This window comes from Leucopleurus acutus (genome assembly GCF_964270905.1).
Source record: "Leucopleurus acutus genome assembly, chromosome: 11".
NCBI lineage: Eukaryota > Metazoa > Chordata > Mammalia > Artiodactyla > Delphinidae > Leucopleurus > Leucopleurus acutus.
The window spans coordinates 65,569,634-65,584,094 of record NC_139152.1 but is presented as its reverse complement, the minus strand read 5'-3'; the positions used below and the strand labels follow the sequence as shown (position 1 = coordinate 65,584,094).

The window sequence follows — 14,461 nt, the reverse complement described above, 5'->3', positions numbered from 1 at the left end:
AATATAAGATAGGACACCATGAAACTACTAGAAGAGAACAAAGGCAAAACAATCTCTGACATAAACCATACCAATGTTTTCTTAGGTCAGTCTACCAAGGCAATAGAAATAACACAAAAATAAACAAATGGGACCTAATAAAACATAAGCTTTTGCATAGCAAAGGAAATCATAAACAAAATGAAAAGACAACCTACAGAATGAGAGAAAATATTTGCAAATGATGCGACTAACAAGGCCTTAATTTCCAAAATATACAAACAGCTCATACAACTCAATAACAGAAGAAAAAAAAAAAATCAAAGAATGGGCAGAAGACCTAAATAGACATTTCTCCGAAGAAGACATACATATGGCCAACAGGCACATGAAAAGATGCTCAACATTGCTAATTATTAGAGAAATACAAATCAAAACTTCAATGAGGGGGCTTCCCTGGTGGTGCAGTGGTTATGAGTCCGCCTGCCAATGCAGGGGACACAGGTTCCAGCCCTGGTCCAGGAAGATCCCACATGCTGTGGAGTAACTAAGCAACTAAGTAGTTGTGTGCCACAACTACTGAGCCTGCACTCTAGAGCCCATGAGCCACAACTACTGAGCCCATGTGCCACAACTACTAAAGCCCGTGTGCCTAGAGCCCATGCTCCACAACAAGAGAAGCCACAGCACTGAGAAGCCTGCACACCGTAATGAAGAGTAGCCTCCGCTTGCCGCAACCAGAGAAAGTCCGCACGCAGCAACAAAGACCCAATGCAGCCAAAAATAAATAAATAAAATAGATACAACAGTAAAGAAATTTTTTTAAATGTTTAAAAAAAAAAAAACTTCAATGAGGTACTACCTCATACCTGTCAGAATGGCCATCATTAAAAAAAATCTACAAATAACAAATGCCAGAGAGGGTGTGGAGAAAAGGGAACTTTCCTACACTATTCGTGGGAATGTAAATTGGTGCAGCCACTATGGAAAACAGTATGGAGGTTCCTCAAAAAACTAAAAATAGAGTTTCCATAGGATCCAGCAGTCACACTCCTGGGCATATACCCAGACAAAAACTATGATTCGAAAAGATACATGCACCCCTATGTTCATAGCAGCATTATTCATAATAGCCAAGACGTGGAAACAACCTAAATGTCCATTGACAGATGAATGGATAAAAATGTGAAACACAAACACACACATACACAAACATACACACACACACAATGAAATATTACTCAACCATAAAAAAGAGAATGAAATAATGCCATTTGCAGGTATGTGGATGGACCTAGAAATTATCGAATTAAGTGAAGTAAGTTAGAAAGAGAAAGACAAATACCATATGATATCACTCATACGTGGAATCTAAAACATGACACAAATGAACCTATCTATGAAACAGAAACAGGCTCAGAGACATAGAAAACAGACGTGGTTGCCAAGGGGGAGGGGGGCAGGGGAGGGTAGGATTGGGAGTTTGGGACTAGCAGATGCAAACCACTGTATATAGAATGGATAAACAACAAGGTCCTATTGTATACCACAGGGAACTATATTCAATATTCTGTAATAAACCATAATGGAAAAGAATATGAAAAAATAATAATATTGTAAATCAACTCTAATTTAAAAATTAAATAAAAATTTAAAAACAGAAAAGAAAAAACACTTGAGGAACTAGAGTTCAGTGAGAAGTTAAAGTGGGTATACTCATTTTCTTTCACATTGTTTCAAAATTACTGGAAATACATTGTGGATACTCTAGTTAATACACAACATTATTGTACCAACTCCCAAAGAATGAACACTAATACAGCAAATTATGCCTTCATGTTCTCCACGGCATCTCATAATTCTCTCATAAGTATCCCTGAAACTTACCAATCTGGCACCGTGTCCCAAGTGCCTGAAATATTTGACAGTCACATGTACCAGCCTTAGAACAGAAAGCTCCGTTAAGGCATTCATGAGGACAAGAACCTGAAGGGCAAAAAAATAAGTTATCTTCTGGTGTGCATCAGTTTTTATAAACATAAATCTGTCAAGATTTACCTTGGACTAACAGTAACCTCTGTTAACTAAAACAGAACCCTGGGCCTATTGCCTTGATGAGCTAAAGACTTAAGCCCCTTAAGTCTCTATCTAGTTCATTTCATTATGTGTGCCGTGAAACAAGAAAGACAGGCTTTCACATCTCAAACTACCCTGAGAGCAAAGGTTAGCCTCCTTCAAGCAATTGAAAGGTCAAGTTCCCATGTAAGGAATCCCTGTCCCAGATGATGAGAACCAGAAATACACAAGCTGCAGATGATTCCCTTGACGGAATTTGGCACGTCTTATCAGCTACTTCTCCAGGAGCAAGTGTTGTATTAAAGAAAAACGTCCATCATTAGCTCAAGGGATCAGGCACAATATATAATAGAACTCACAAGGAAACTACTTTTTTAAGAGAATGATTAAACATTCCATTTGAAGTTTGTGTATTAATCCTCAGGCTTAATTACAAATGGATGCATTCTTTCTGACCCATAGTTAATTTTAACGGGGCAGAAGCCAACGTCACTGCTGGTTGTCACCAAAAATATTCTTTCTTTCATGGCAAGAAAAATCACCCCAAAGAATTATGTTGAAAAGAGGAAGAAAGAAACTATGACCTCCTTAGTGAGTTTTAAAACTGCAGATGAATCACAGTGAAAATTTGTCCTGTAATAAGGAGAACACAAGAGACAACTGGCAAAACTCAAGCAGAAAGGATTTAAGTAACACATCAATAGAATTAGAGAACATCTCTGAGTGACCGTAAAGTGTTTACTAAAGATTGGCCTTCTCCGGAATACGGTCAGGTCATGAAAGGCACTTATCTAATTGCGGTATTTTAACCACAGTTCTGCAGAAGGCAAGAATTTTAAAACTCTATTATCCTTTCACCTTAAAATTCATTGATCTAAAATGTCTCTACATTTAAAGACATACAACTCTCTAAGTATATCTTAACTGAGGAGAAATGAGCTGCTTTAACTTTAATCATAAATATAGATTAAAATGATGTTTTTCATAAATTTAAATGCAGTTTTCTTTTTCTAGGGGGGCATATATATCTTCAAATTTTCTCTTAGGTTACAATCTTGTATTTTTCCAATCAATATGTGTCAAAGTAATTATGTAAGCAAATGTATCTCCTTCAAAAATTTAGTTACAACCCGTGTATTCTCCTGAAAACAGATACCAAAACAAAACTAGTCATAAATCCCTGCTATTCTAAATGCAACAAAAAATTCAAATTGAATTTCAAACTACCATTAGCATTCTGCTAAATGGAAATGGAAAATTGGTAAGCAAAAATAGCAATGTCGGGATTCCCTGGTGGCACAGTGGTTGAGAGTCCGCCTGCCAAGGCAGGGGACACAGGTTCGTGCCCTGGTCTGGGAAGATCCCACATGGCGCGGAGCAGCTGGGGCTGTGAGCCATGGCCGCTGAGCCTGCGCGTCCAGAGCCTGTGTTCCGCAACGGGAGAGGCCACAACAGTGAGAGGCCCTCATACCGAAAAAAAAAAAAAAAAAAAAGCAATGTCAAAGAATCGAGGAGCCAGTAATTGATTCAGAAAAAAAGCTCCTGATACCCAGTGATAGCTTTCCTGGTCATATAGTTATCAGCTTTGTCTAACTGCTTAACCTTGTGTATTTCCAAATATAATTCAAATTTCTATATGAAGTAAACAAACTATTACTAAGTACTATTACCACCCTGGCTCAGCTTCCTTCATGCATTATGTGGAAATCATTGAGAGTTGATTCACTATATCCCCCAAAAGAGTCTTTTGAGAAAGCAAATACAAAAACATAGATGTAGCACTAACCTTTTATTTTACTCTCACCCCAATTAATAGCTTCATGGAAGAAATATCTTGGAGAAGTTGCTTCAAACTTTAAAAGAAATAAATAAGAATTCAAGAGAATTAAATTATTTAATTCAAGACAAACATGCAATTGGAAAATCTGGAAAACAGCTACAAACACAGAAATTATAAAGAGCTGACTCCATATTTCCTTGGGTTATTGAGGCAAAATCTTGGAGAGGCAGAAAGGGCTCTGCTAAGGTTGTACTTAGATCTGATTTCAAGGTTGATTTTGCTTCTTACCTGAATTTGACAAGTCCTTTATGCTCTCTGACCTCAGTTCTGCCTCCCTGCCCTCCTTGGAAAAGAGCCTGGTCAGAATCTAATCTTTGCATTAACTGACTGCTTTGCCTGCAGGAGTAGCAGTTTTTTAATACTTTCAAGTGCAGATGGGTCTGGAGAAAATGCATGGGACCAAAGGAGCAACAGACAGTGATGTACCCACTTCCTGCAGCCCCATCTGTGCAGACACCATCCAGAGAAGCTTCTGCTGCTGAAGTGTGAGTGTGACACCCTCAGTCTCCAAAGACCTGACACTTTAAAGTTCGTAGAAATTTAAATGTATCTGTTTATAGAGCCCAAGGCACTTCAGGGTAATCATTAAGATCATGAATTATAGAATCAAACAGATCTGGATTAGAGTCCTGATTCTGCCATTACTAAGGCAAGTTTCTTAACTGCTTAGTGCCTCCTTTTACTTGTCTGTAAAATGGGAACAATGACACATATATACTTCACTGAGTAGTTCAAACAATAAATAAAATAATGTATATAAAGATTCCAGCATAATGCCTCACACATAAAAAATTAGCAAGAAAGAGATTTACATTAACCTAAGCAACCCAGATAAAACCCTAGGATTTCTAGAGGTTAATATGGAATAGTAGCAAATAGCTGTGGATTATTAAAACTAATCAATTATGGATTTTTATTCCAACTTAATGCCAATTTAGTGTATCATCTTGGGCAATGTCCTTTCCAACAGCATTTTTACATTCACCAGAATACACATTCCCAAAATTTGCCTCATAATTGTCAAACTGAGGACCAGATGATGTTAGAAAAACTGGAAAGAGTGAAGGATAAGAAAAAAGCGTGATAAATATTATTCAACATAGTTTTGGAAGTTTTAGCCATAGCAATCAGAGAAGAAAAAGAAATAAATGCAAATAAGAAAAGAAGAAGTAAAGCTGTTACTGTTTGCAGATGACATGATACTATACAGAGAATCCTAAAGATGTTACCAGAAAACTACTAGAGCTAATCAATTAATTTGGTAAAGTAGCAGGATACAAAATTAATGCACAGAAATCTCTTGCATTCCTATACACTAATGATGAAAAATCTGAAAGAGAAGTTAAGGAAACACTCCCATTTACCATGGCAACAAAAAGAATAAAATACATAGGAATAAACCTATCTAAGGAGACAAAAGACCTGTATGCACAAAACTATAAGACACTGATGAAAGAAATTAAAGATGATACAAACAGATGGAGAGATATACCATGTTCTTGGATTGGAAGAATCAATATTGTGAAAATGACTATACTACCCAAAGCAATCTGCAGATTCAATGCAATCCCTATCAAACTACCAATGGCATTTTTCACAGAACTAGAACAAAACATTTCACAATTTGTATGGAAACACAAAAGGCCCCGAATAGCCAAAGCAATCTTGAGAAAGAAAAACGGAGCTGGAGGAATCAGGCTCCCTGACTTCAGACTACACTACAAAGTGACAGTAATCAAGACAGTATGGTACTGGCACAAAAACAGAAACATAGATCAATGGAACAGGATAGAAAGCCCAGAGATAAACTCACGGACATATGGTCACTTTATCTTTGATAAAGGAGGCAAGAATATACAGTGGAGAAAAGACAGCCTCTTCAATAAGTGGTGCTGGGAAAACTGGACAGCTACATGTAAAAGAATGAAATTAGAACACTCCCTAACACCTTACACAAAAATAAACTCAAAATGGATTAAAGACCTAAATGTAAGGCCAGACACTATCAAACTCTTAGAGGAAAACATAGGCAGAACACTCTATGACATAAATCACAGCAAGATCCTTTTTGACCCACCTCCTAGAGAAATGGAAATTAAAAAAAAAAATAAACAAATGGGACCTAATGAAACTTAAAAGCTTTTGCACAGCAAAGGAAAACATAAACAAGACAAAAAGACAACCCTCAGAATGGGAGAAAATATTTTCAAATGAAGCAACTGACAAAGGATTAATCTCCAAAATTTAGAAGCAGCTCATGCAGTTCAATATCAAAAAAACAAACAACCCAATTCAAAAATGGGCAGAAGACCTAAATAGACATTTCTCCAGAGAAGATATACAGATTGCCAACAAACACATGAAAGGATGCTCAACATCACTAATCACTAGAAAAATGCAAATCAAAACTACAATGAGGTATCACCTCACACCATTCAGAATGGTCATCATCAAAAAATCTACAAACGATAAATGGTGGAGAGGGTGTGGAGAAAAGGAACTCTCTTGCACTGTTGGTGGGAATGTAAATTGATACAGCCACTATGGAGAACAGTACAGAGGTTCCTTAAAAAACTAAAGATAGAACTACCATATGACCCAGCGATCCCACTACTGGGCATATACCCTGAGAAAACCATAATTCAAAAAGAGCCATGTACCACAATGTTCATTGCAGCTCTATTTACAATAGCCAGGACATGGAAGCAAACTAAGTGCCCATCGACAGATGAATGCATAAAGAAGATGTGGCACATATATACAACGGAACATTACCTAGCCATAAAAAGAAACGAAACTGAGTTATTTGTAGTGAGGTGGATGGACCTAGAGTCTGTCATACAGAGTGAAGTAAGTCAGAAAGAGAAGAACAAATACCGTATGCTAACACATATATACGGAATCTTAAAAAAAAGGTTCTCAGGAACCTAGGGGCAGGACAGGAATAAAGACGCAGACATAGAGAATGGACTTGAGGACACAGGGAGGGGGAAGGGTAAGCTGGGACGAAGTGAGAGAATGGCATGGACATATATACACTACCAAACGTAAAACAGCTAGCTAGTGGAAAGCGGCCGCATAGCACAGGGAGATCAGCTCAGTGCTTTGTGACCACCTAGAGGGGTGGGATAGGGAGGGTGGGAGGGAGACGCAAGAGGGAGGAGATACAGGGATACATGTATATGTATAGCTGATTCACTTTGTTATAAAGCAGAAACTAACACAGCATTGTAAATCAATTATACTCCAACAAAGATGTTAAAAAAAAAAGGGGTGATAAAGAACGTGACTTCAGGTACAATCCTCTTTTCAACAGATTCCGGTCTCCTTCCTACATGGTAAAAGTTTTATCTTGGCAATTTGCACTGCAGTACTTTTTCTTTTAAAGGGCAAACCTGCCCCATGGCAGACAAAAGGATTCCCACACTCTCTCACCACTTCAAGGCTCTTTTCTAAAGTCCTTGGCCCACATCATGTCTCCAAGTTCATTGTCTCCTGCTTTCATTCCTCCAAGGTTTTGTCCTCTCTGCTCAATCTCCTCTTTTTTCCCTTTCCTCCCTCTTCAAACTAAGTCAGACTCACAAAAGTCTATGACTTGGATTCCCTCAAGACAAGTCTTATTCTCTCTTTAGCTATATTGTCTGCAACTGCCTAAATCTAACACAACAACCAATATTACCGGGCACCAAATTCTTCTTACTTTGGTGCTGATGAATCATCACTGATGCTCACTAAAAGTGTATAGTGACTTCAACTCTGTCTCATACAGGCTTATAAACTAGAACAAATTATTTAACCTGTTCAGCCTCAGTTTCCCAATCTGTAAAACAGAATAACAATAACTGCCTCACGGAATTGTGAGGATTAAATGAAATGGGATAAGTAAATCACCAAAAATAGTGCAAGGCACATAAGTGTTGTAAACATGTTACCTACTTTTATTATTAAGCAAAAACTGAATACACTTGACAACATTAGACCAAGGCAAAAACATATAATTTGTTTTTCACTCCATATCCTCTTACCCAACTCAGGCTACACCTCCTCCATGAAAATCACAATAAGTACTTAGCACACCAGCCTCCTGGTTACCACAGCATCCTAATCTCTGCAGCATTCCACTCATCATACTATAACATTTCATGTTAAGACATGACACACAGCTTTTATTTTTATAACAGATCTGAACTCAGAATGGCACATCTTACATTTATAACTGGGAGCTCTTTCATTTTTTTATATCATACAAATACTGGCAAAAATTGGTGGTGTCTTAGATTCGATGAACAAGTTACACAGAAATGACTTCTTTACAGCTCTACCTCCACTAAACATTGAATTTCTAGAGAACAAACACCACTGTTCATGGTTATACCTCTAGTATGGTCCTTTGTGTGTTGTCAACAAATACCAACTGAACCAGAAATAGACATTATGCAAATGGGAATGATTTGCCTTCCAAAGCTGTTTAGAACCATGACTATAAAATGTTCTGTTGATGCCCCTCCACTTATCCTCTCATCTCACCTTGGATTTCACCTGCGTCTGGGTTTCTGTGCACACTGAGACCCTCAAGCACCGGCTTCTTTTTGTCTCTGCCTTAGGGTAGAGTCCAATCAGGATAGACAAGAGAAATGACTTTCAGGGGATTTAAGTCCCCCCAGAAGCTGCCCTCAAGGAATGAGAGGCAGGTGTTGGTGGATAAGTATATCAGCTCCCCCATCCCTTGGAGAAACACTTCTAAAACACTGTACACAGTTCCTCAGAGGGATGCCAGCAAGACTGAGCCCCAGATGCCTAAAGCAGGAAGGCCCCTCATTAACAGAGCTGTGCTGGATTTTCTCCCTTCCTAGTCTCCCTTTCCTCTCTCCGTCACTCCTGCACATACAAACTGTATGCAACCTCTAATAAATAAATAATCTGCCCCTGCTTTCAGGAGAAGAATTTTGAAATGTGATGCAAATGCAAAAAAATTCCAAGCAGTGGGTGCATATATTCACATAACCGATGAAAGAGGACAACCCATTCTTCCTCCGTGCTGATTACATCTCCACAGGAGGGTGAGAAGCACAGAGAAATACAGTCTTTAGATGAGAAATCACTGTAGCGCACAATTACACCATTGACAGAAGTCTGTGTCTACCCTTTCTCTGGTCATTGTTATCTCATTGCCAACATATTCCTGAGTCCTTACGTGCACATTTATCTGTCCATCAGTGCTCCGTCTTCCTAGAGCAGGGGAGTGAATCTGTGGACAAGAATGGCCTCATAACAGATGAAATTTCAATCCTAAACAGTGAAACGCATGATTGCGACCTCACTGCCCTTCTTTAACATTTCTTCCCTTAAAATTTGTTCAGATGTTAAGTAATGTTGGTGCATGTTCTCTAGCTGCAGGAAAGAGAAGGGCAAGTGTCCAGCTATTCATTCTCTCTAAAAGGGAAATCAAGGCAAGTGTGTTCCTCACTTATTAACAAAAGGGAGGTATTAAGATAAGTCTAGGGGGGTAAATTATACAAATTCTAAAAACATCCAAATGGTCTACAGTAGAAGCCCATCCACAGGCTGTTTCATGTGACACCTGTGGGGGTATATTTCACAGGTTCTTCATCTAGTGGGTTCTACCAGAATGCAGTTTTTCTCAAAATTGGATTTTCTGCTGAGTCACGTTGATATCTTTTTGTGGCTAATATGGTCTACTGGCCAACTTGACATTTCTCAGAGAAAAATCATTTTAACCACTTCACATGATACATAGATACTTAAGTACACAAAATACTCTTTTTAAGAAAAAAAGTGTTTCCCTTCCATAGACAATCCTTTGCCCATTCTAGTGCAAAGAAAGAGCTCCACTCTTGATAAGAATAAATTAGTTCTGCCTTCTGAATCATCACAACAGCATATCAAATCTGCCCTCTATTTTTTTTCAATTCTCTTTAAGTTCACAAAATATTAAAAAAAACCAGGCATCCATCATAAAATGCTAATAGAAATTGACTGCAATTCAGCATTTGACAAACACCTTGAATATATAAGCTGTTTGCTACATAAATACTCAAATCATATTACTTTCCAAAGAAATGTCTTAATATTGAGTTAGGATTCTCTATCTTACCATCCATCTTTAATGGAGAAATATTTTTTAAAATCCACCCATTTAAACATTCCAACCATAATTTGAAGATATTGCAATTATGTTATCCAATATCCTTTATATAGAGGGACCCAAGCAAAAAGGCCTCCTCAAATTCAGTGCTACCCCACCCCTCTAAAAAAAGAAAGGTCAGGTCACCTCTTCATCAATGCCTGTAATTTAGATTTATTAGATAATATAAAACCCATTTGTCAGGACACTAAGACACCTCTGACGCCCTTTTGTGGTACTTTACTCAGATCACGTACACCTTTCTCTGCCCCTCTTTGCTTGTATTTGTCCTTTAACATTGTGCTTAATTTTTAAACCAATTAAAATGTTTTGGCAAGTAGTGAGATTAAATCTCCCACAAATTCTGGGAGCCTATCAGTAGGGAACCGAGGTGAATAGCAAAAAGCATCTGACCACAAACAAGTAAATGTGAGCTAAGCCTGAGCTGGAGGGTCACAGAACAGCACTAGAGAAGTTACTTTGCCTCTTCCTCCTCTTTCCTGTCTTGTTTTTAGCATTTTATTCGCCTCCACAAAGGACTCATTGTTGAAGTGACAGCAGAGGCCCAAAGCAGGATGGATTGTTTCTCTGCCTCTCTCTCCTTCTGAGGCATAACCTACCTGGGCTGCTAAAAGAGCTCTTTTCTGTTGATTTTCATTAAACCCGTTTCTGGAAGAAAACAAAAAGAACTTGTATAGTCAAAGGCCCCTAGGCAACCTGAACAAGCCTTTCCCAAGAGAGAGCTGGTGTTTTCCTCCTGATTTCCATCACTTTATCAAAGAGGTCTTTCTTGCTTTAACATTGAAAAGGTCCCCCTCCCCACTTTGGAGGGGTTAGATTTGGGTGGTGGCACTGTCTCATTTTACAAAATTTGGGAGTGTCCCCAGATCTCTCCAGTCTCTGATGTAAACTGCATTTTAGGAAGGAACTTTGAGATAGAGAAATAAATAAAATAGTGTAACAGTGTAGCACTAACATGCATGATAATTTCTCCACATGCCTTCATAAAACTGGTGAGATAAGTATTCGACAAGTGCAGGTTCACGTTTTTCAAACATAATACTCGATTCTCTCTCTTTCCATGTCTTAAAGGGCAGATTAACATTCATGAGCATAAGCACATCAAACTGTGGGTTATCAAAATCAAACAGTAGAATTTTTGAGTAGAATTCCATTTTTCATTAAGATCAGTTTAGTCCAAAAAATGATTTTCATTATTTACTGCTAGAAACATTTTATTCTTTTATCATTAAAAACGTTTACTCTATGTTAAGAATACAGCACATTTCTAATCAACAATGTACATTAATAATAATATGAAATAGGAAATTACTGAATATAACTTCTTTTCAAATCTTTGAAGTGAAAAATGTCCCCTTAGTATCTACAGTCATTGGACACCACCAAAAACTCCTCTTGTAATTAAAATGAAAGGAAATATTTTTGTTTCATAAATAAGGAACTGAATGCCTAGTAATTTTTAATTTGTGGAAATGTTTTAAAGAACTAAATCTCATGCCCTTATTTTGTAAAATATTTAATTTATTTTTCAAAAGCAGATACACTGACCTGCTGAGCTTTGCTCATTCCAATTATCTTTATGTTTTAGAGGACATAAAGAACAAGAAATACTCACTTTGATGTTCTCGTCAAGATGGATGAAGTACAAATATAACCTGCCAGAGATAAATATATATATATATATATATATATGAATGAAAAAAATTATCCAAATATCTTGATCACATGATCTGATTATAAAACAGATCATTTAAACCTAAATTCTGAAACTTAGACTGAGTTTTGCTATTAGTTATTTTACATTTTCTAGAGGATTTTGACCAGCAAATTCCCTGTGAGACATCAGGGTGACCAGTAATTCAGAAAGAATGGGCAGTGTACCTTGATTTATACAGAGACATGATACAGTGGAATAAGCACTAGTCCTGAAGTCAGAGATCCAAGTTTTAGTCCCAGTCCTACGACTTAGTAAATGCCATACTTAAGCAAACACATCACAAAATAACAGTGGTAGCCAGGTTGATCTTCAAAGTCCCCTCCAGCTCTCGCTGCTCTAAGACATTTTCTCCTTGGAGTTTCAGTCACTACTAGGATTGGAAGATAGTGTCTGTGACCTCGCTGGTCTTCTACACTTCAGTAATTTCTCCCACTTCCTCTACAAGCCCCAAAATATACAGCCCTTTTCAGGGACTAAAAATTAATAACTGAATGTAAAGAAATGCTTTCTGCCATAAAAATATTTTATAAAAATTAATTTATAAATATTACTATAATATAATTGAAAATCAATGCTTAGTCTCAAACATTAAAGTCCTTCTTAAAACATTCCTTTACCATTCTTTGGGTTGATGGCATCAAGAAAGTTTAAGTACTCAATGTCTCCTTATCTTTTATAAAATTTCAAATGTTTAAATTACACAACTGTTTAAAATCATTATTTAGAAGAGAAAAAGTTAGAATCAGAGCTTCTTCCAGTACAGCTGCATATCATGATAAAATCATGATTTTAACATTTAAAAAAGAGACTCAGAAAATGAAAACCAGAAGTTCCAAATTATCTATATTATTAAAAATTTTCCCAAAAAATGATCTGGGTGTCATTTAGTACATACCCATCCTAATGACTTGGAAATGTTTTACAGTATAAGAGGAAACAGTTTCTACAATTTACAAGGAAGACTAAAATACAATAAAATAAGGTAAAAGTTTAACTTGAATTCTTACCTTGTAATGAAAACAGCAGTATATGAAGCAAGAATATACTCCAAGGTATCATTAAATTGAGTTTTCTCACAATGTTCATTTCAGTATAGCCTTTCTCCCTGAAATGTAACCAAATTGTTGGTCTTTACTAAGATGGCATCTTAGAAGTATGAGTACTTGTAGAGTGCTCAAATTCTTATAAATACAGCTTTGTAATAAAGTAATTCAAAAAGCAATTCCAGGATTTCTAACCACATACAGCATCTGAAGCTTTAGAACTTGCAGGCAACCCTTTGGCTGAATCTCTCATTAGCAATGCATGGCAGCTTCTTACTGAGCCGGTATTAGTTACACCCTGCCCGACTCCTGCACATCATACGCCTTTTTAGCCTATATTAGCCTTTCATGACTTCTAAAGTCAGTAGCATCAAACAAACAAACAAACAAAAAACCCTGTTATCTCCTGATGTCATAAGAGATAAGCATTATTCCTAACTAGTGATCTATTCCATGTTTTATTCATAAAATAATTACTGTCCTTTGAAAGACTGTTTTATTCATAAAATAATTACTGTCCTTTGAAATAAAATCCTATCAATCATTCCTAGAATGTCTAGATGTTTTCATAAACTTTTCTTTAAGAATTATAAGTAAACTAAAATTATGTGCATATATTTTCAACTCCAGTCCCATTACAGTGTAGTTTAAGTTGACATATTCATGTGCCCACAGATCTTTCTGTTAAACATTCTGCAATAGAAGCAGAAAATAACACAAAAAGATAATATTCTAATATTTGACTTTAAAAAGAAAATAAAGTAACTCACCTAATCCTGAAAACCTTCCTTCACACCTTGTTTTTCCATCCTCTGGGACAAGTACCCAATTAGACAACAAAAAAGAACTTCTTAATCCAACACTAAGTGCACTCTTCTCTGGTGGCAATTGACTACCTGGATTGGCATTAGAGAACAGCTCTAATATTTCGTAATGAACTCCATAGAGATGATCTAAGCCCCATAAATGAGTGAAGGCCATGATTATATAAGGGGTGCACGTTTCCTACAGCAGATTCCATCAGTTACCTGCAAAGTATCAGACTCACTTAACAGATGGGGGCACAGTGGTAAGGAATATCTAACTACACAGGAACTACCTTATGAGACAAAAACACACAGCAGTTCTTAATACCTTGTTGTACTCAGACACTTTTTGTGCAGTGACTTCCTGGTCTTTTCTGTGAAAATATCCTTAACATCCTGATGTATTGCATGCCCAACATCTACTATATACACAGTTTATTTTCTGTGTCGCAAACTCAATAATCTTTTACTCTTGCTTTACATGATTTTAATGCCTTTCCATTGCCTACATAATTGCCAATTCTATGAGCCAAGAGAAGATGTTTGCCTATAAATTCATTTTTAAAGCAGGAAAACCACACCAACTCGCCCAAAGTATAAGTAGCTATATGCCTACACACACACACACACACACACACACACACACACACACGTACATGTACACTCATTTTTAAATTTTGATGGATTAGATTAAATAATTTAAGTATAATATGTGTCTAATAAATATTTATTAAAAGGTTATTGGTCATTACTCAAAATAACTAGACAATAAATTAATATAAGTCTAAACAGATAGGCCTAGCTATTTATAGTTACATTCTAATTATTGGTCTA

The 14,461-nt window shown here is 36.8% G+C and overlaps 1 protein-coding gene across 2 annotated transcripts in view; it reads right to left on the bottom strand.

Annotated features, from left to right (window-relative positions):
• Nucleotides 1-12,864, bottom strand: part of OTOGL (otogelin like) — a gene marked incomplete at both ends in the record, with an annotated part of 153,818 nt that extends 140,954 nt beyond the window's left edge. For both annotated transcript variants that reach the window (XM_082849594.1, XM_082849595.1), the window contains 5 exons: nt 1,867-1,965; nt 3,842-3,908; nt 10,661-10,709; nt 11,677-11,716; nt 12,786-12,864. In XM_082849594.1, the coding sequence (XP_082705720.1) occupies nt 1,867-1,965; nt 3,842-3,908; nt 10,661-10,709; nt 11,677-11,716; nt 12,786-12,864 (334 nt within the window). The remainder of the gene's footprint in view (nt 1-1,866; nt 1,966-3,841; nt 3,909-10,660; nt 10,710-11,676; nt 11,717-12,785) is intronic.
• Nucleotides 12,865-14,461: the final 1,597 nt, after the last annotated feature.